The sequence below is a fragment of the Rutilus rutilus genome (assembly GCF_951802725.1).
Source record: "Rutilus rutilus genome assembly, chromosome: 2".
NCBI classification, from domain to species: domain Eukaryota; kingdom Metazoa; phylum Chordata; class Actinopteri; order Cypriniformes; family Leuciscidae; genus Rutilus; species Rutilus rutilus.
The window spans coordinates 55539145-55562693 of NC_140210.1; the positions used below are offsets into that span (position 1 = coordinate 55539145).

General features: G+C 37.4%; 1 protein-coding gene across 1 annotated transcript in view; it reads right to left on the reverse strand.

Moving 5' to 3' along the window:
• LOC311279815 (B-cell receptor CD22-like) overlaps positions 1-23549 on the reverse strand; it is a gene marked incomplete at its 3' end in the record, with an annotated part of 57992 nt that overhangs the window by 10812 nt on the left and 23631 nt on the right. Inside the window, exons 2-9 of the mRNA XM_084391557.1 lie at positions 22119-22184; positions 21854-21976; positions 21257-21385; positions 8558-8902; positions 8209-8457; positions 7867-8121; positions 7506-7763; positions 7138-7392 (exon numbers count right to left, since the gene is read on the reverse strand). Of these exons, the coding sequence (XP_084247683.1) occupies positions 7138-7392; positions 7506-7763; positions 7867-8121; positions 8209-8457; positions 8558-8902; positions 21257-21385; positions 21854-21976; positions 22119-22184 (1680 nt within the window). The remainder of the gene's footprint in view (positions 1-7137; positions 7393-7505; positions 7764-7866; positions 8122-8208; positions 8458-8557; positions 8903-21256; positions 21386-21853; positions 21977-22118; positions 22185-23549) is intronic.

Below are 23549 nucleotides of genomic sequence, written 5' to 3' on the forward strand. Positions count from 1 at the left end.
TTGCATTGGGTCCCCTAGCGTAAGATATCTTACGCAGTACGAGAGACCTCTCGTAAGAGAACGTACTCGGTTACTAACGTAACCTCGGTTCTCTCTAGAAGAGGGAACGAGTACTGCGTATCTTGCCGTGCATGCACACGCTCTGGTTGCTTCGATGATGAAAAACCAGATAATAGCTGCCTGCGAGCGGTATTTATAGGCCTAGACCACGCCCGTTTCGGCGGGACGTGACGCAGCGGGCGCGAAGTGCCCTGATTGGGTCTGGCGTCACGCCAGGCCTCGCTCGATAGGCTGCTGCAGTTGCCGCAGAGCAGCCAATAGGCGCGCGAGCTGTCTCGCCTATGTCTGCATGCTGCCGCAACGCGTTTTGCATTATTACAAAATTAAGGATAATTTTTGGCTTCAATATCTCGCGGAAAAAGGATTTTCCCCTAGCGTAAGATATCTTACGCAGTACTCGTTCCCTCTTCTAGAGAGAACCGAGGTTACGTTAGTAACCGAGTACGTTTACCTTGGACTTACCTCAGAAGAATTAGAAGAACGTGATTTGAAGATGAGACGGGTGGTGCCAGATTAAAATGTATGTTATGAAATGAGTTTGGAGTAAAAACATGAACTAAGCCTAATGTCATATATGTACATGTATATATAGACAGTGTGTTGAGGAGTCACGAAACTCCATCTGAAAGTGGCATTTCATTCCCTTCACCCACACCTCAAACTTGACGTCAACGAAGGAAGGGTCACAATAAAAAGCCTGTAACTAATAATGCTGCAGATGCGCTTTCTGGTTTACTAAAGCATATGACTGTCTAAAAATATTGTTTTGTATAAAGAGTTTTCTGTCCATTGCTGCTACTCTCAAGTCACATGAGAGAGCAGTGACAAGGGTCTTTGTCCACACATACAGGGGAGCTATTGTATCTTCGGGGGCATGCCGCTGACTGGACAGTCATGCGGGTATCGTAATAGAGTGTTAGACATTTGCTGGGGTCAGCAGTTGTACATGTGATACAGTAAATACGACGAATATATTCGGATCTGGACTATAAAAGAAGAGACCTGGACAGAATTTACTTTGCTCTTCCTTGCAATCTCCAATCCGGAACGCCAGCAGTTTCCGGATGCAAGGAGCTTTAAGCCTAGCTAATATTACTCTGTTAGTTTAAGTACACTGTTAGCCCTTGCTGTAAAAAAAAGGCCAAATTCTGACAATATAATACCATATTCCATTAAAACAGTAATATACCGTAGATAACAAAACTAGCCTACAGGAATATACTGTAAATGAACAGTGCTCAAAATCAACACTCAGAGGCTGTTTTCCCAATCACACCCTATACCCTCATTCACTATTCCCTACATTAGTTCACTAATATAGTCCCCTTGACAGAGTGAATGAAAAGAAGTGAGTGAATTGAGAAACTGATGAACACCTGATAATCAGAATCACTGAAGGACAGAGAAACAAGAACAGAAAAAAGAGAAACACAAAAACTACAACTGACTTCCAGCAACACTGAGTGTGAAACCAGTTTACAAACCAGTTTACGGTTATTTCTTTCATACATGTACAAAAGTTCTTGTTGAGAATTAAAAGAGATATAGTTGATAATAAAATTTGTTGTCACCATGATGAAGATCAGTATTTGCTTTAGTTGGTCTCTTGTCCCTGGACTTCTTACCATTCATCTCTCTCTGACTGCTGTAACAGTGAGTTTATAAAACACATTTGTTATGGCACGAAAGAGTCAAGAGAAAGATGTTCAGGTGTTTTTATTCTTTTGTGATGATGTCACAATCATCTTGGACATGTCTGATTTTCAGATTTTTACTGTATATATTCATTGAAATTATGGGTATGTCATATTTAGCATAAATCTGTGTATCTACAAAATTAAATCAATATTTCTGTAATCAGGTTATCTGAAAAATATCATAATCATATAGTGCATTCAATTTTATTTTACTCCTGCTTGACTCAGACACACACAAATATCAACAATTAGCACATGAATCTCAACAATGGTGAAAAGTTTCATGTCGCAATGCATGCTGGGTTCCAGGATAATATAAAACTCCCAGCATGCACTGCTGCATGAATAATAAAAAAAAGAAATATTGCCACCATTGTTGAGATTAATGTGCTAAATTGTGATATCTTTGTGTTTCTAAAAGACAGTGTAGCTCTGTTTTTTTTTTTTTTTTGGTTTAAGCATGATGTGTTAAAAAAAATGATTGTAATTTATTGCTGTAGTTTCACAGTGGTGCTAATGTAACACTTTTGATCGAGGATAAAACTCTGAATGAATAAGAATTAATTCCTAAATGAATGAACAGGAAATATGATGATTTTGTCATCATAAGCATTACAACCGCAATCATTCATAAACTGTGTGCACACAAGTGTGACTTGCAAAAACACAGCTCAAGCAGCAACGGAAAAACTAATGTTTTAGCATCAGCATCCCAACTAAAGCAAGCACTGATCTCTATAATGGTAACTTCAAACAAACATTTGCAATAACAACTTCTGTATGACAGAAATAAAGTCAAACTGGTTAATAATAAGTGTAATAATGTGTAATGTCTGGAAGTCAGTCGTAGTTATTGTGTTTCTCTATTTTCTGTTCTTGTGTTTCTCTTTTCTTCAGTGATTCTGCTTGTTAATCACTTACATATTCCCTTAATTATCTCACTGCAGCACTGTCTCAATGTTACTTGTACTCTTTGTAGTGTGGATTTCCTGTGGAGTTGAAAGGGTTAACAGTGAAAGATAAAAAGTCACACCCACAAAATGTATTTTAACAGTAATAAACTGTAAGTTATAAAACAGGTTGAAAATTAATTTTTTGGGTCACCATTGTGCTGAAGAGTAGAGCCTGTGCTTCAGTCCAGGAGAAGATCTACAAACATTGATGATTTGCTGCATGTTGCTTTATTTAACAGGCGGTGACTGTGTAGTTGCTAGTCCAGTGGAAATCTCTTTATGTTCAATAGTTTTTTAGTTGTCTCAAATTAAAGAAGTTCACAGTAATACTTTGCTCACATTATTAATGCATTATACATTTTAGTTAATACATTTAAATGACAGTTGGTCAATTTAAGGCAGTCGGTTTCTGCAAGTGTAATTAGTTAACTTGAATTAGAATTTAGTGCATTTTTACAGAAACAAACTAGATTACAGTAAAGAACTGTACAATTAACAGTATTTTACTGGCAACAGTGTTGCCAGTATTTTACTGTAAAAAAACCCGGTAAGGTCTAACAGTGTACTCTATTATATTCTGTAACAAGTATATCTTTCATTTTGATTCTTTTTAATAAATATTGTTAAACATTTATTCTAAATCATCTGACTGGAATTTGGAATTTTTTGAGTACGCTTCACCTTTTCTTTCCTGGATCAGGACGATTCCAACCGGGGGGAAAACTACGACAGGGTGAGCATAATTTCTGATATAAAAATAATCAGTGTGAACTTTGATTGATTGATAGCCTAGCCAAAGAGGCAGCTTACAACAGGGTTATTGTTGTATAGCGAACACGGTTGAAGAGTACCTAAAAAGGTAGATTTATACTACGAAGGGGAAATTTATTATATTTATAATTCTTATTATCTTTATAATAAAATACGAATTTGTAGAGACTAATCACCTAACTCTTAAGAGTACGACTAAAGGATAGGCTCTTTAGTTACCGCGGGATTATTTATATGTCCTGGTTAGGATGTAAAATAATTTGGAACGGTATTAATCGTAAGTAAACTTTTACATGGGGGCTCGTCGGTCTTAAAATTGTAAAACCCAGAACAAAAAATAAAAATAAAATCAATTACTTTAATGACCCATAATACTTCGCAAAAATAAATAGAGGACGCTCTATTAAAAGAGAAATGAAACTGCGCGGCAGAACCAAAGAGTACCTGTAAAAAATAAAATAAAAATCCCGTAATAGAGGATAAAAGTTTCCTAGTCTGCATTTCCAATAAAGTGAACAAAATGACTCAAATGGCTCAAATACCACCAGATTTAAATGTATGCCCAGCTCCTCAACAGGACTCCGTATACCGAATCACTATAACAAAACGTGATAATTTTCAAAAGCAGAAAGCAGCTAAAGAAAAGGATGAGGCATGGTACATAGGAGATTATGAAATAAATAATGGACAGGAATTCATCTGCACTTCAAGCAGGAGTCAAGCAGGAGTTAAAAATGTTTTAATGCACTCCATGATTACAATATTCTTCAGTAAACCTGGTAACAGAAATATTGATTTCATGTTGTAGATTCATGGATATATGCAAAATAATAATACCCATTAATTCAAATAATATACACAGGAAAGATCAGAGAATCAGACAGGTCCAGGATGATTGTGATATCATCACAAAATCTACAAAACATCTGATCAAGTTCCTCTTGACTTTTTCTTGCCATAACAAATGTGTTTTATAAACTCACTGTTAAAGCAGTCAAAGAGAGATGAATGGTAAGAAGTCAAGGTACAAGAGACCAACTAAAGCAAATACTGATCTCCATCATGGTGACAACAAACTTTATTATTAACTAAATCTCTGTTAATTCTCAACAAGAACTTTTGTACATGTATGAAAGAAATAATCGTAAACTGGTTTCACACTCAGTGTGGCTGGAAGTCAGTTGTAGTTTTTGTGTTTCTCTTTTTTTCTGTTCTTGTTTCTCTGTCCTTCAGTGATTCTGCTTATCAGGTGTTCATCAGTGTCTCAATTCACTCACTTCTTTTCATTCACTCAATCAAGGGGACTATATTAGTGAACTAATGTAGGGAATAGTGAATGAGGGTATAGGGTGTGATTGTGAAAACAGCCTCTGAGTGTCGACTTTGAGCGCTTTTAATTTACAGTATATTCCTGTAATCTATTTTTGTTTTCTACGGTATATTACTGTTTTAATGGAAAATGGTAGCCTGACGTCGTCATACTCAATTCTAGTCAGAATGTGAGTCTGATACTTTTCCATAGAGATTTGATTATGGGGCGTGTCTCAACCAAACCAGGAAAAAAAAAAACTCTGCACTCAATTGGATAGACCTACAACCAATCAGAGCAACGGAGTAAATGACGCATGTTCTTCATTCATATTTTCAACCAACAAAATGTCGCGGCTCTCTGTTCCTCTTTTAAAATGAATGCGCTGTCGATATGTTTAAGATGTTTAAAATGAACAGACGCGATGGCGGAATCTACACATGATGTTTCATAAACAAAGTTCGGGAGGAGCACGTACAAATAATCAATCCAATATAAACTTGTCATCAAACAATACCATGTCTAACGTTACCCTATCTATCAGCATGAGGAAGCATATTCACTCTGTAAACTTACCTAACACTCCTTGACAGTTTTTCAGCATCCCTCCACCACCCCGAATCCTCACGCTTGTCTTGTTCTCTCACAACCAGGAATACGGGGGAGTATGGCTACCGAGCCCACAGCCCTCTCCTCGGACAGCACGTCATATACGCATTTATTCTATCGACTTATTTGTGTGAAATCTTATAAACGCATTTATTCTATCTGACTTATTTGTAAATGTGAACTCGTGAAATCTCAATTCTCCAGCAGCAGTCGTCTTTGTTGTAAACTAATTCAAATCAAGCGCTCTTTGGTGACGTGGACGATTACGTTGCATTGCTCATCTGTCCATCATCGTATAAAGCCCGCCCTGACAATTTGATTGGTCCGAACAATTTTTGTTCGGGCATAATAGCTCCTCAACGGAGCGAGTCCAGACCGAACTTCCCGACCAAAAAATATTGTGGGCGGGGTTCGGGCTGGCACCCAGGCTAGGAAAATGGTATGATATTGTCAGAATTTGGCCTTTTTTTACAGCAAGGGTTAACAGTGTAAATGTATAATGGCAAGTGTCCCACAGGTGTCGGGGAGGGGCAGTCTTAAAAATAGTGGTTAAAACATTTGTATAAATGATAAATTCAGAAACGTATTCTTTGTAATGTGTGAAAAGTATTTTCTTTTACTTTAGAAAGAGTAATGTAAGTATATGAGCCGCTCTACCTTTAACAGTGACAGTTACAGCGTCTGATCTCTGAGATCCATGTTGATTGTGAGCCTGACAGAAGAAGCGTCCACTCTGTAGTGCACTGAAACTCTGTCCAGATCCAACAGCTGAGGTTTCATTCTCCTTAATCCAGCTGAAGTTCAGAGCAGGAGGGTTTGAGTCACTGCTGCAGTTCAGAGTCACTGAATCTCCCTCCACTATTACACCAGATCCACTCATCAACACTGAGACGTTCCTGGGAGGATCTAAAACAGAGAAACATTGATATCATTAACAATCATATTAAACTTGAAATTACAGATGTTTAGAGGATTTAATGTCACAGACACTGAACCATCATTAACTCACACATGACATTTAAAGTCACAGCATCAGAGTATTTCTCTCCATGTTCATTGATGGACTTGCACTTGTATTCTCCACTGTCATCAGAGCTGATCTTTGAGATGCTGAAGATTCGTCCAGATCCTACAATCGTTCCTCCTTTAATCCAGATGATTTCTGCAGGAGGGTTTGAGTCACTGATGCAGTTCAGAGTCACTGAATCTCCCTCCACTATTACACCAGATGGACTGATGAACACCGAGACGCTCCTGGGATGGTCTAATAACAATCACCAAATTATTTAAGACCTCTGACACATTTTTAAAATGACTAATATGAACCAAATTAATCAAAACAGAGAATTAACATCTAATGTTTTATAATAAACTCACACATGACATTTAAAGTCACAGTATCAGAGTATTTCTCTCCATGTTCATTGATGGACTTGCACTTGTATTCTCCACTGTCATCAGAGCTGATCATTGAGATGTTGTAGATTCTTCCAGATCCTACAATCGTTCCTCCTTTAATCCAGCTGAAGTTCAGAGCAGGAGGGTTTGAGTCACTGATGCAGTTCAGAGTCACTGAATCTCCCTCCACTATTACACCAGATCCACTCATCAACACTGAGACGTTCCTGGGAGGATCTAAAACAGAGAAACATTGATATCATTAACAATCATATTAAACTTGAAATTACAGATGTTTAGAGGATTTAATGTCACAGACACTGAACCATCATTAACTCACACATGACATTTAACATCACGGCATTAGAGTATTTCTCTCCATGTTCATTGATGGACTTGCACTTGTATTCTCCACTGTCATCAGAGCTGATCTTTGAGATGCTGAAGATTCGTCCAGATCCTACAATCGTTCCTCCTTTAATCCAGATGATTTCTGCAGGAGGGTTTGAGTCACTGCTGCAGTTCAGAGTCACTGAATCTCCCTCCACTATTACACCAGATGGACTGATGAACACCGAGACGCTCCTGGGATGGTCTAATAACAATCACCAAATTATTTAAGACCTCTGACACATTTTTAAAATGACTAATATGAACCAAATTAATCAAAACAGAGAATTAACATCTAATGTTTTATAATAAACTCACACATGACATTTAAAGTCACAGTATCAGAGTATTTCTCTCCATGTTCATTGATGGACTTGCACTTGTATTCTCCACTGTCATCAGAGCTGATCATTGAGATGTTGTAGATTCTTCCAGATCCTACAATCGTTCCTCCTTTAATCCAGCTGAAGTTCAGAGCAGGGGGGTTTGAGTCACTGATGCAGTTCAGAGTCACTGAATCTCCCTCCACTATTACACCAGATCCACTCATCAACACTGAGACGCTCCTGGGAGGATCTAAAACAGAGAAACATTGATATCATTAACAATCATATTAAACTTGAAATTACAGATGTTTAGAGGATTTAATGTCACAGACACTGAACCATCATTAACTCACACATGACATTTAACATCACGGCATTAGAGTATTTCTCTCCATGTTCATTGATGGACTTGCACTTGTATTCTCCACTGTCATCAGAGCTGATCTTTGAGATGCTGAAGATTCGTCCAGATCCTACAATCGTTCCTCCTTTAATCCAGCTGATTTCTGCAGGAGGGTTTGAGTCACTGATGCAGTTCAGAGTCACTGAATCTCCCTCCACTATTACACCAGATGGACTGATGGATGCTGAGACGCTCCTGGGAGGGACTAAAAAGTACAAAAATTAAAACCCTAAATCATCTAATTCAAACACAATCTCTGGTTATTAAAAATACTAAAATAATCTGCACTCACACATGACATTGAGCTGAACAGCAGGAGAGATGTGAGTGTGTCCGTCTACAGCACAGCTATATCTGCCTGAATCCTCTCTTCTGACTGACTGCAGCAGGAGTTCATTGTTTCTGTCTCTTCTCTCAGTTAATGGCTGTGAGTTTCTGTACCAGATGAATGTTGCTCTGTCAGTCAGAGCGCAGCTGCTTTTACACGTCAGATTGACTGAATCTCCCTCTGTCACTCTCTCAGGAGACTCCACCTGAAGATCTGAACACAACACACACACATTATATCTAGTGCTGCTGTCATACACTGATTATTATTCAACATAATGCACAGAAGAAGAGATAAACCTCATCAAACTCACCTGTGACAGTAAGAGTCACTCCTGGTTTACCAATCCATTTCATATCTTTATCAGTGATGATTCTGAAATAGTACATGTGTGAATCCTTCAGTGTCACATGACTCAGTCTGACGGTGCAGTTCTGCTGTTTATCTCCCAGATACTGAAGCCTCTGACTGTATTCAGGGTCCTCAGACAGATCTGGAGGCTCTACACCCTCTTGCAATGGGCCTTTTGTCCAGAACACTTTCTTGATCTGATATCCAGTAGGGTATGTATAAGAGCATCTCATTATCACTGTTGAGTCATTTAGTGCACAGATGTGTGAAGGACTGTAACTCACACTCCAATCATCACTAGAAACCCCTGAAACACAGAATTCATCAAACTGTAAATGTTGTTTTATCTGTTATATTGGGCCATGAAAACATGACAATTCTTTATTACTATTTGAAAACAGCGACTCATTACAGGAAATAAGATAAATGTAAATAAATAATCTCAGTGTGAATTACTTTAAGACAGAGGAGTGAAGAGAGAACACTACAGATCATTCGTTAGACACTACATGAAAAATGGAGAACACAGAATCCAAAGCATGCAGTTACAGGAGAAATATTTAATTATTTATTGTAACAAAGTAAACAAATTTTGCAATTATGTAATAAAGTAGTACTGACACCTGACAGTGGTGAGTGAATAAATACTGTATGCACTGCAAGTACTGTATAGTATTGTACTGAATATTGTATAGTGTCGAATGTCTGTATATTCAGCATTTGCATACTGTGAAATACAGTGACCAACTGCAGAAGCCCAAAAGGTTACAGTAAAAAACTGTAAATGAAAAGCATGTTACTGTAAAGTACAGTCAGAAGAGTTGAGCAACTGCAGAATCAAGGTCAGTGAGAGAGATTTATTCTGCTTCAGCTTCACGTCTTCATGTCGGTCCGGCCGGAGAATATCATCTCTGCAGGAGAAGAGGAAAACCCTGAAGCAGATCCAGCCTTGACCACATTCTCCACACCTTCCTCTTCCTCTTCCTCCTCGTTCATCACCTCTTTCACACACTCTTCCTCCTCTTATACTCACACTCTTCCTCCTCTTATACTCACACTCTTCCTCCTCTTATACTCATACTCTTCCTCCTCTTATACTCACACTCTTCCTCCTCTTATACTCACACTCTTCCTCCTCTAACTCACACTCTTCCTCCTCTTATACTCATACTCTTCCTCCTCTTATACTCATACTCTTCCTCCTCTTATACTCACTCTTCCTCCTCTTATATTCACACTCTTCCTCCTCTTATACTCATACTCTTCCTCCTCTTATACTCACACTCTTCCTCCTCTTATACTCACACTCTTCCACCTCTTATACTCACACTCTTCCTCCTCCTCTGTTTTCGCCTGAAACAACGATCATAGTGTCTGAACCGCTTCCCACGTACCGACTAGGGCATGAAAAGTTCAGTAGATTATTCACGCTAAATGAATGGTTAATGTCATGGTGTAATGAGCAGAAACTGCTCTTTGTAAATAATTGGAATCTGTTTTGGGAGCGTCCTAGGCTCTTCCGCGCTGATGGCTTACACCCAAGTAGAATCGGAGCAGATCTTCTGTCTGATAACATCTCCAAGTCGTTAAATACCGTTTGACTAGTAACCAAAAGTCCAAATTACAGTCTCTGCTGCACCAACTTAATTGATATAAATACTAGTGTAGAACATTGCATAGAAACTGTGTCTATTCCTCGTTTAGTGAGATCAAATAATAAATCTAAAGCAGGACCTAGGAAAAATCTAATTGTTATTGAAACAGAAAATCTCGCTATTAGTGAACAAAAACTATTTCTAAAGCTAGGTCTTCAAAACATTAGATCACTCACACCTAAGGCAGTTATTGTAAATGAAATAGTCAGAGATAATAGCTTCGATGTACTTTGCCTTACTGAAACCTGGCTTAAACCAAATGATTATTTCGGTCTAAATGAGTCTACACCATCAGGATACTGTTATAAGCATGAGCCCCGTCTGATTGGTCGTGGCGGTGGTGTTGCAACAATCTATAGAGATATTCTTAATGTTACCCAGAAAACAGGTGACAAGTTTAACCCCCTGAGGTCGGAAATCACGCCAGCGTGATCTGCTCTTTTTTTTTTCATATCAGTGCAAAATACTCTGTTGATTTAGATTTTACATACTTGTGTTGTACATCATTCAAAACTGTTAAATGTATTTTATTTGTGTACACTCATAATAAAAACAAAATGTTGTGTTTTTCGTAAAACAAAGAAAATAAACATGATGCACGTTCTGCCGTCAGTCTCAATGTGAAACTCATTCTGAAACGCGACAGAAAATGACCTGTAACTCAGCGAATGTTTGTCACACAGACTTGAAACGCATGTCTATACAACGCTTAGAATCTCTATTTTTAAAGTATGTAAATTATATAAAAAACAAATATTCTATTTTTAAGTAATCCATACGAAAGCAGCGGCATGTACAGTTTCTCAAACGCGTCCTCATTAAATTTAATTTGAACACACCCACGCGCGCACAAGCGATTGACATGCAAATGATCCATGCGGAGAAACGCAGACCTGTAAACGCCCTCATCACCTCAAAACAAAGAATCAGAGACTTCGGTAACTTACTCCTCTGCTTTTCATCGAGTTTGGAAGACAGTTTGTGCTGTGCTGTGCTGTTTACCTTGGACTTACCTCAGAAGAATTAGAAGAACGTGATTTGAAGATGAGACGATTTTTAAGGTAAGATAAAAACTGGTGGTGCCAGATTAAAATGTATGTTATGAAATGAGTTTGGAGTAAAAACATGAACTAAGCCTAATGTCATATATGTACATGTATATATAGACAGTGTGTTGAGGAGTCACGAAACTCCATCTGAAAGTGGCATTTCATTCCCTTCACCCACACCTCAAACTTGACGTCAACGAAGGAAGGGTCACAATAAGAAGCCTGTAACTAATAATGCTGCAGATGCGCTTTCTGGTTTACTAAAGCATATGACTGTCTAAAAATATTGTTTTGTATAAAGAGTTTTCTGTCCATTGCTGCTACTCTCAAGTCACATGAGAGAGCAGTGGCAAGGGTCTTTGTCCACACATACAGGGGAGCTATTGTATCTTCGGGGGCATGCCGCTGACTGGACAGTCATGCGGGTATCGTAATAGAGTGTTAGACATTTGCTGGGGTCAGCAGTTGTACATGTGATACAGTAAATATGACGAATATATTCGGATCTGGACTATAAAAGAAGAGACCTGGACAGAATTTACTTTGCTCTTCCTTGCAATCTCCAATCCGGAACGCCAGCAGTTTCCGGATGCAAGAAGCTTTAAGCCTAGCTAATATTACTCTGTTAGTTTAAGTACTCTATTATATTCTGTAACAAGTATATCTTTCATTTTGATTCTTTTTAATAAATATTGTTAAACATTTATTCTAAATCATCTGACTGGAACTTGGAATTTTTTGAGTACGCTTCACCTTTTCTTTCCTGGATAAGGACGATTCCAACCGGGGGGAAAACTACGAGAGGGTGAGCATAATTTCTGATATAAAAATAATCAGTGTGAACTTTGATTGATTGATAGCCTAGCCAAAGAGGCAGCTTACAACAGGGTTATTGTTGTATAGCGAACACGGTTGAAGAGTACCTAAAAAGGTAGATTTATACTACGAAGGGGAAATGTATTATATTTATAATTCTTATTATCTTTATAATAAAATACGAATTTGTAGAGACTAATCACCTAACTCTTAAGAGTACGACTAAAGGATAGGCTCTTTAGTTACCGCGGGATTATTTATATGTCCTGGTTAGGATGTAAAATAATTTGGAACGGTATTAATCGTAAATAAACTTTTACATGGGGGCTCGTCGGTCTTAAAATGGTAAAACCCGGAACAAAAAATAAAAATAAAAATCAATCACTTTAATGACCCATAATACTTCGCAAAAATAAATAGAGGACGCTCTATAGTTTCCTAGTCTGCATTTCCAATAAAGTGGACAAAATGACTCAAATGGCTCAAATACCACCAGATTTAAATGTATGCCCAGCTCCTCAACAGGACTCCTTATACCGAATCACTATAACAAAACGTGATAATTTTCAAAAGCAGAAAGCAGCTAAAGAAAAGGATGAGGCATGGTATACAGGAGATTATGAAATAAATAATGGACAGGAATTCATCTGCACTTCAGCAGCAGACGTAAGGGCCATTATAGGCCGAATTGATGACAATAGAATGAAAGGAGACAAAATTAAAGTTCTTTTTGAGCCAGGGATGGAAGTAACATATAAACCAACCACAGATTCCAGTATAGAAATATACTATGGTAAAACGAGAGTTATGTATGATGGTACGGCCAGGGGTTAAATTGGGATTTATTATGTGGGGGGGCTCTCCCTGGGGGGGTCCGGGGGTATGCCCCCCCGGGAATTAAAAAAAAAAAATAAACTATTAAATGGCATTTTCTGGAGAGTTTTGTGCAAAGAAATGGAGAAATTGAGTCTTAAATGATATGTGAAAAACTGCAAGGTTAAGAGCATATTTGCATTGTTGTAGTATCAACAGGTATTAGGACATTTTTAGCATTTACATTACTGTTAATCAGCAGTGGTGGAAGTAACGAAGTACAAATACTAAGTTTCTGTAGGCCTACTTTACTTAAGTAGAATAGTGCATACTTTTGACTTTTACTTAGTTACATTTTGCAGCAATTATTATACTTTCTACTCCACTACATTTCTACAACGTTTCGTTACATTTTCTGATCAGTTTTTCCCCTGCCAAAACAGGGATTGAAAAAAATGTCCTGTTTTCGGTGCTGATGCGGTGGTGACGCGTTCATGTAACGTGAGGGCGGCGCTGCCAATAAAGCACCTAAAAGCTGTCACAAAGAACCGGTAAAAGTAATGATTAATATGTAAATTATAGCAAGGAGACATTTTAATTGTTTATTAATAAACAAGAGTTTTCTGTGTCAGTGCCCTGCATAGATGAAGTTGACGATGCTATCCTCGCAATCTTCGCAGTAGTGAACTCGCCAGAGAGAAATGCACATTTCATACGGATTAGGCTACTCAAGCAGCGGTCTGTTTTCTTTCGTTTTGCATTGTTCTGTTTAAAAGAAGACCTTCCAAGCTTTCTATAGATATATTTATCAGGTCTGTCAGGCAAGTATAGCTCCCTTATACGCTGAGTTTCGGTTCATTTATGAGACGAGAGTCCAGTTCACTCGCCGGCGCGTCCGTGTCGTGATTATCTATTGTCTATATACTATTTTTACTTCTTGTTTATTACAGGCAATTGTTTGATGAAACATTGATTAAAATTAAGATACAATTAATACAAAACGAAATTCATTTTAAAGAAAGGCTTTGTGCTTTCTGTTTGAGGTCTCAGTGAAAGTTTTAAACAGTCTTTTAGTGGCGCTTTCAGAGCGGTCCCGTCCGTAACAATGTTTTTTCCTCATAAATGCGAACATGAAAAATAAAATAAAATGAATATGTTATGTTCTGTGGAGAGCCAACCCTTCTTCATCCGGTGGGTAGTATTACTTTGGTTTGCAGTGTAATTCACAGAATTACAAAAACATATTTTGCCACCTAAAAGTTAAAGATTTTTTGTGTCACGTCCACGGCATGTGTAGCCTATTTCCCTCATATTAAATATAAAACGCTTGATTACACACTGTATTACCTTGTTATGATAGTGACCCACAATGTGCCAAACATTTTTCCTTACCTTGTCATTCAAGGCCAGGGCACTTTTTGTACAACCAACGTTGTGCTGAACTTGACAAAACTGATCTGTTGTTGCAGCGGCGGTCAGCAGCTCGGGTTTTTTTTTTTTTTTTTTTTTTTTTTTTTTTAAGACAGTAGAAGGTTCTGGAACTTTTGCGCGCTTCCACATCCCGCGCAACCACGGATCTCCCAGGAACATTCATTATTGCTGCGTACATTTATCCATGTCGGAGTTCTGAGTAGTAGTTTATCTGTAGATGCGCATGGCATGCGCGAGCGGTGCGCGATCATGGTCGACTGACAACGAGATTATAAGCAGCTGAACAAGAGTGCGGCCGTGTCCCGATTGTTCTCATCTCAGCTCCGCCGAGACAAAATAGACATGCCATTTCAAAATCGTTCATTTATAATCAGAAATATGTTTTCAAAAGCGTCACTTTCATCAAATTTTATGTGACATAATTTCCAGTAGGCAACTGCCTGCAAACGAGCAGGCTTATGTGCCGGGGCTGAGCCCCGGAGAGCCCCGGCCCAATTTAACCACTGGGTACGGCTATGCCTCAAAGAAAACGCAGGGATTCTCGTGATACAGAAATTTATTATTCTGATGTTGAAAGGCCTGTATGGAGGTATTTTTGGTGCAAAACTACTGAACGCCTGTGACAGTGAAATCTGTAGTATTATGGATACACTTAAATCTGAATTGCTTTCAAGTGACAAGTTTCGCGCGCTCTCCCTTTTGCACCAAGTGCACCGTGGAATGTGGGGCAAAAGTGAGTTGTTTCCCGGGCATGTGCGTGGAACTGCTTATTCTAATTCACGCTCCTCCTTTCTCAGCAGGTTTAATGGATTATTTCAAAAAAGGTAAATATAGTTTCAGCGATATTATACTTAAACTACAATTGTGTATCATTTTGTTAAACTCATAATGTTTTTATTAATTCGTCACTGACTGAATGATTGCTGGCATTCATTTCGTGTAGGCAGGCCTAGCCTATATAAAGCACAGCAAACTTCAACTCGTTCATTTCGTTGTGCTTTTCCTCTGTACATTGCAATGCTTTAAACTGTCTTTTGTTATCATTTGTTGAATGTCACTGCAATAAAAAAATTAAATAAAAAATACGTTCCACTTTTACCGTAAAACCAAACATTCCAGAACACCTGAATGATTACAGCAACACTTATTTCCAACAGAAGAGCAGAATATTCCTAAATACATGAACCATTACCATTTAATTTATTTATTGCTAAGCTCTTCTGATAACTTACCTTATGAAGCTTTACAACTGTGTCATCTCTGGCAATAATCTCTGGGAAAATTTACGTTGGCATATGTTTGAAAGTGTATATTCGCTTATTTATCCGATTTAAAGAACGTTAAAAAATTATTTTATGTCATTTTACATGGACAATATAAAAGGTTACTAATGTAACGAGCAGACATTCTGCACCAGGAATGATATACGATACACCATATGCAATAGAGTGCTGAAGTTATGACGTCACTTTGTAGGCTAAAACGCGGAAGTGAGCACTTCCGGTTCCCTCGCCCTAAAGTCTATGGGTTTTTTGAATGGGTTTTTGCTAAATCGTCTGAAATAAGGTCTGTGGTTTACAAAGCCTCTAAATATTTTCACGTTTTCATCTATGACATAAAACACACCAGTTATCACCTGCTTGTGATTTTTTTTTTACTTTATTGTGTCTTAAAAACGGTGGTTGCTAACAAGTTGCTAAAAGGGACTACATCCTTTGGCGGGGACTTTAAACGTCATCATGACAAACAGGAAATCTCTCACTAGCCCACGTTTCAAAAATATGAAGGCTACAAGAACATTTCATTTCCTGAAGGAACTGTGTAATTTTTAATTTCCCCCATATTAATTCTTATGTTATTATCCACTGGTCTGTACATGTCATTTTTTGTTGTGCAGGTTGCACAGTATTTGTAGTGTTCTCTGTACATATTGTCCTGTGCATTGTTCATAATAAAGTTCGTTTCAGCCTCACGTTCTTAGAAATTTACCTTTCAGTTAATATACATAACGTTATATATTTATTCTTTTCAAATTGTAGTTTTTCCAAATATTGTTGTACACAGAATTATGTGATATTAAGGTAACCGATTACCAGTTCTTTATTTCTGTGGAGAGACTGTAGTTTGACAATGGTGTTTTGTTGAAATGAAAGATGCTCGTTTTACCGTTTTCCGTCCGATGTTACCCAGCCAGCAGCAGAGACCGGGTTCGTGCCGTAAGGTAAGCTCACACAACGATGATTTCCATGTGAACACCGTATTTAATGTTACTGCCTTAATGTGGCCACGACGAAACTTTAATGGTGCATATTGCTTAACACGCTAATGTTACTTTGACGGTCAGATGGAGTTATAAAGGCTAGCAAGAATAAATGTTTTTCATAACCAAATCAACAGCTAAAATACCTTTTGTCTTTCTCTTAAAATATCTAAAAGCTTGTTTACTTTGCCACTGTTTAATAGATTAGATCCGCTGCAGTTTTATTAAAGGCTAACGTTACGTCGAGAAATGTGTTTAATTAAAATATTCAAAATAATACCTGGTTTATTGACTTTTATTGTAACTTGTTTGGATATAATTATAGAAATTTGTGAACTTGGCTTTTACCCACTTATAATAATATGATTGTATTTGTAAACAGCATTAGCTAAAGCTGAAGCTTGTGCAAGCTTGATGATGACGTTGATCCGCGACCATGGTGTGCTGTAGTCCGTTTATAGCCTACCGTTAGCATTTTATATCTGACGGCTTTATTTAGGCTTCAAAATGTATAAATTTTGGATTAACTTGTAAAGATTATCTTGATAGACAAAACGTGTAAGGGTCACAACTCTTTGTTGAACACAGATCTTATTTTTTGCGATTTTCCAAAAGTCTATGGGGAAAATGCATAGCTTTTCGATCGAGGGAACCCATGCGCTGCTAACTTCTGGGTTGGCCTACAAAGTGACGTCATAACTTCGGCACTCTATGTGTAGCCTATAAGCTGCTGCAATTTTTTTCGTATTCTCAAAGCTTCTAAGAATACTCTCAGAAAGCTCTTAATTTATCTTAAAACTTATACGTAAGAGTCTTCTACGGATCTGAAAGCAACTCTGAGTGAGGAAAAGACAAAAACGTTATAAAAAATATGTGATTTTTGTTATAACTTTATGTCTGATAACTTTCAGTAGGCTGGACCAGAAAAGCACGAACACATGTGGATTAAACAAATCACAGTTATTAAAACTATGTTGACAGTCAAAAAGTTTTGCTTATAAATGTATGTAAAATAAAGTAATAAAGAACTTGCGATTAGGCTAGTGTGTGCGGTGCGGGCTGTGAAACCGGCCTTAGAATAATTGTAATGTGGCGATCGGGTGCGGATATCTATAAATCAGAGAAAATTATGCTGCGGGTGGGTGGCGGTGCATTATTAATTAGAAGCAGCCGATTCGGGTGACGTTTAATATGATCCGCGCATCTAATGTATAGCCTCAGTATTAAACGATCAAGCTTTAGATGATTTTTTTCCACAGAAAATGAATGACACAAAACCATTTAAAACTTAAAAACCATATGAAATAATAGCCTACAATAGAAGGCGTTATGCAATGATTTAATAAATTATGTTGATTGGAAGTCTTATTTCTCTGATGATTGGCTACACTGAATTTCTGAAAAATTCTATAGTTCATAAAACGTCTTAAGTGTGGCTTAGGCTACCCTGTACCATCTGGAAGCCTTACAGCATGGCCACCAGTTTGAGAACCACGATTAGGCTAAAATCTGTGTTAACGGACTTTACAATTATATTACAAAATGGAGGTGTGAACTTAAAGATATTAAATTCAATATTTTATTAAGATATTACATAAGAATGGGGTTGCTCGTGCCAATATCTTATATCGTTGGATTCTTTATTGGATTATAGGCCATATTCTATGTTCCAAATATAATTGCGTTCTACTACCCAGCCAGCACAGCCATGTGGGGCCCAAATGGGTTTGACCTGGGCTATCTAACTGGGACCCAGCCAGTTTTGTCCTCGGTTTCCATGTAGGCCCCACATGGGTTTGCCCAGATGAAATGAACACTGCTTAGTGTGCACACTACAGGCTGTTTAATGTAACACTGAATCAGTGTTGGAGGTAATGAGATAATTAAGTGATTGAATAATGATTGTGCATTATGGATGAACACCTGCTGTTAACAAGCAGAATCACTGAAGGAAAGAGAAACACAAGAACTACTTCCAGCCACAACCTTGGATGAAATCAACTGAAGATAAAATACATTACATCTCTCAATATTTGATTAAACAACTCCACAAACAGCATTACCAGCTTCACTTATTACTAACCAGACTGACTTTATTTATGTCAGACATCTACAGAAAATAATTAAGAAGAGGTTTAGATGTTGATTACTTATTTGAAAGTAATAGTTTGATTTGATGTTACCATTGTGGCGATCAGTGTGTGCTTTAGTCAGGCTCTTGACTTTTTAACATTAGTTTTTCTCAGGCAGCTGTGTCTGTTTGTTATGGTGAGAACAGCAAGAGAAAATATAATCAGATGCTGTAAGCTGATTGATGATAAGAGTATAATCATCATATAGTGGCTTAGCTCATTGATTATGTGTGAGGATTATACGGGTAGTATGTTATTCATTTTATTTATTGTTGTGATTCTACAGCAAAAAAATAATAGAATTTAATCAGAACATCAAATGATTTTTAAAACCCCATTTACACATGTTGGACTACTGAAAGTTCTACTTGCACACAGACATCAAGAATCAGCATATGAATCTCAACAATGGTGACATGCTTCATGCTTCATGGTGCAATGCATTCTGAGTGCATCATACGAAACTTATCCATGGCTCCCAGAATGCATTGCACCATGAAGCATGTCACCATTGTTGAGATTCATATGCTGATTCTTGATGTCTGTGTGCAAGTAGAACTTTCAGTAGTCCAACATGTGTAAATGGGGTTTTAAAAATCATTTGATTTTCTGATTAAATTCTATTATTTTTTTGCTGTAGAATCACAATAATAAACAAAATGAATAACATACTACCCGTATAATCCTCACACATAATATCAGTGAGTTAAGCCAATATATGATGATTATATTCTTATCATCAATCAGCTTACAGCATCTGATTATATTTTCTCTTGCTGTTCTCGCCATAACAAACAGACACAGCTGCCTGAGAAAAACTAATGTTAAAAAGTCAAGAGCCTGACTAAAGCACACACTGATCGCCACAGTGGTAACATCAAATCAAACTATTACTTTCAAATAAGTAATCAACATCTAAACCTCTTCTTAATTATTTTCTGTAGATGTCTGACATAAATAAAGTCAGTCTGGTTAGTAATAAGTGAAGCTGGTAATGCTGTTTGTGGAGTTGTTTAATGAGATCTTGAGAGATGTGATGTATTTTATCTTCAGTTGATTTCATCCAAGGTTGTGGCTGGAAGTAGTTCTTGTGTTTCTCTTTCCTTCAGTGATTCTGCTTGTTAACAGCAGGTGTTCATCAATAATACACAGTCATTATTCAATCACTTAATTATCTCATTACCTCCAACACTGATTCAGTGTTACATTAAACAGCCTGTAGTGTGCACACTAAGCAGTGTTCATTTCATCTGGGCAAACCCATGTGGGGCCTACATGGAAACCGAGGACAAAACTGGCTGGGTCCCAGTTAGATAGCCCAGGTCAAACCCATTTGGGCCCCACATGGCTGTGCTGGCTGGGTAATTCAGCTATAAACAATCAATATTTGACTAAACCTTGTCTATTAATACCTGTTTGCGTGAACTTTAACTTTGAAATTTTTTAACTGGTATTAATTTTAACCTCTTACTTCTCAAACCTCTTACTTTATGCTGTTCTATGGTATCGTGCTGGGAAAACAGAAAATAACATTGTGCTTTGCGAATTAACCATCGCTTGTTGGTAAATGGCGTGTACCACAGTTTGCTTTTGCCGATTGCTAGACGTGATTGGCAAACGGTTTGCCAGAATATACCCTGACCGATGAGCTCAGCTGTCGTTATGAAGTGAGTTTGGAGTAAATGCATGTTATTAAATGTTGTCTGTTGTTGGACGAGGTTCATAAATGCTTCTCATGTTTGGAAAGATGTTTGACGCGTGTTGTTTTTCAAATGCACGCTATAAGAGACTCAAACTCACAGTGCTTTCAGATGGAGCAGCGTTTACTGAGCCGTACATCAATGACAAACTGCACATAAAAAAAATAATCACAGCCTTTGTGATTTTAAAATTGCGATAAGCCATCTCGATTTAAGTGCGAATACATGGAAAGTGCGATTAATCATTCAGCCCTAATTAAAAGCCATGTCCCAAACTCACAATTAAAATATTCTCATTATAATTTTATGTTGCCGATTTGACAGACTTTTCCTTTATTGATGTGATTCAAATCAAATTTCAAGCAGTTCAAAACCATCATAGTAAACAGTGCGCATCCTAAGTGTCTCAGCTGAAGGAAATAATCCATTATTTATCGGCTTTAATATACTGGCTCAGTTTTCTAATCGGGGCCATAACGATAACATAAAAAATGAACATATATCGGCCGATACCGATATGATGGCCGATAAATCGTGCATCCCTAGTAAGAGCCAATTGAATTCACACACTCCATGTGACCTGAGCAGAGGAATTTGTTTTCAACACACTCGTCTATATCAGACAGGAGGGAAAGACTAATTATAATTTTAGTATACTTTTTAAACTGATCACAGTTGATCCACAACAACATCAAAATAAGTCAATAGCTAACAATCACCAATGTCTATAAGAACAACCTAAAGACTGCATTGGTGCATCTAAAAATAAGCAAATAATAGTTTGCCCTGCTGCTATAACACTCACCGATGCATTTTGACTGGTTGTTGCCGTAGTTACTGTAACCCGGGTCACATTCGCAGGTGTAGCCGCCTGGGTGATTTTTGCACACTGCATTTGTGCCGCAAACATCTGGATCTTTACACTCATCGATGTCTGTGAGAGAGAGAGAAAAGATGAGTGAGAGAACATTTTCCGTGCTGTTCGAGTTATTTTAAAATAGTCTAGGTTATGGGAAGATGTGTTGATTATTTTATTTTTTTCGGAAACACTAGTTAACCTATGATGCTTTTCTTGAAAATGTGTGACTTTTACTCATTTAGGGTCATGAAAATGCCAGCAAAATGTCAAGACACAATCAATTTCTCAATGAGTGAGTCATTGAATTTCGTTCAAAACGCAAATTCATTCAGTAACGAAACTTAGATATAACGAGATTTTATATAATTTTATATAAAGTTGAAGCTTATACATTAAGTCAGCATGATGAACTGAAAATATTGTGTCTCTTATGATAAGCTGCTTTTTACGATGTTTTCTAAGTCATTTTGGATTAAAGTGCTAAATGAATAATTGTAACTGTAGACATGTAAATAAGATGGACTCCTCAATCCTCTCTCATACCATAACACGGTCCTGATATGGTGGTCCTTCCGAACCCGTTATTACAGGTGCATAGGTAACTTCCATCTGTATTTACACAATTGGAGTTATCGCCACACACACTCGTCGCACACTCATCCACATCTGCAAAAGAGAAGGAAACATGATATTACAAAGTTAGAAGACTAGATCACAACAATTATACACAAATTGTACTGACAGACATAAAAACGTCATTACAATCATACTTTTGCACTTTAATTCAATTAAATCACAAGTCACTTACCAACACATTTTTTTTTAAAAAATGTATATCCAAAGGCACATCCACTACATGATGGCAGAAGGAGACCTGGGAAGAGAAAGAAAATGCAGCATTTATAACTCATATAATCATGGGCGTCAGTTTGGTTTGAAATGTGCTGGGGACCGAGACGCATTCGGAAGTGTATTTTCAGAAGTGCTGGGTACAACGACGCATTCATTTTTTTCTCTCTCTTTCGAGCAGGTTATGTTTTGAAAGACGATGTCCTGTAGCTCAGGCACGGCCCCACTTTTCAACAGGCCCACCCCAAAAAAAAAAAAAAAAACTTTTACTATATTCTAATTTTGTCAATAATTATATATATATAAAAAAAAAAAATCGCCAATAAGCTCATAAGTTGTGCTAAAATAGTGTTTAGTTTTAAAAACCATTTTAAAAAGCTGGTTATATTTTGATTTTTCTGCGCAAGTTCAGCAGACAGTGAGGTTCGGGTTTGTTCCGATCAGAGCTCCTGAGTGGAGAGCGCATTTCTGAATATTCCACTCCGCTCGTTCATTCCGCAGGGTGGCTTGCTCAACCCAGATGTCCTGTTCGAAAATATGTGGAATAAGGGCTGCTTCCGACTAAAAGTTTTTTTCCTAGTCGAGTAGTACACTGTAAAACCCAACAAGTTAAGGTAACTCATTTCATTTGAGGACACCGATTGCCTCAATTCAATTAAGTTTATAAAAACAATAGTTATGAGTACTCTGAACTTATTTTAATCGAGTTCACTAAAACAATAATATTTCTTAATACACAATTAAACTTTACACTGCATTTGAATACTTTATATAGCTGAAACTTCACTTTATTGAGTAAAAACAGTGACATGACAAACTTTAAATGAACTCAGAGCACTTGCAGTTACTGTTAGCTCACAATGTCACACACAAAGTCAAATTCAATAAGTTAAGCTAACTTATTACATTTGAGGAAACCGATTGCCTTAATTCAATTAAGTTTATAAAAACAATAGTTATGAGTACTCTGCAATTATTTCAGTTGAGTTTACTAAAAGTAGATATACATTGCAGTCAAGAAATTAAGTGATTAATTAAGTGATTATTGAGCATTAGTGATTAACACCTGCTGTTAACGAGCAGAATCAATGAAGGAAAGAGAAACACAAGAACTACAACTGACTTCCAACCACAGCCTTAGATGAAATCAACTCAAGATAAAAGACGTTTAAATCTCTAAAGATCTCAGCAGAGGAGGATTAAACCACTACACAAACAGCATTACCAGCTTCACTTATTGCTAAACAGTTTGACTTTTGTCATGCGTCTACAGAAGTTGTTATTGAGAATGAACAGAGGGTTAGATGATAATGATTTATTGAGTTTCATTTAAAGACACCATGATAGTGATCAGTGTTTGCTTTAGTTGGGCTCTTGACCCTTGACTTTA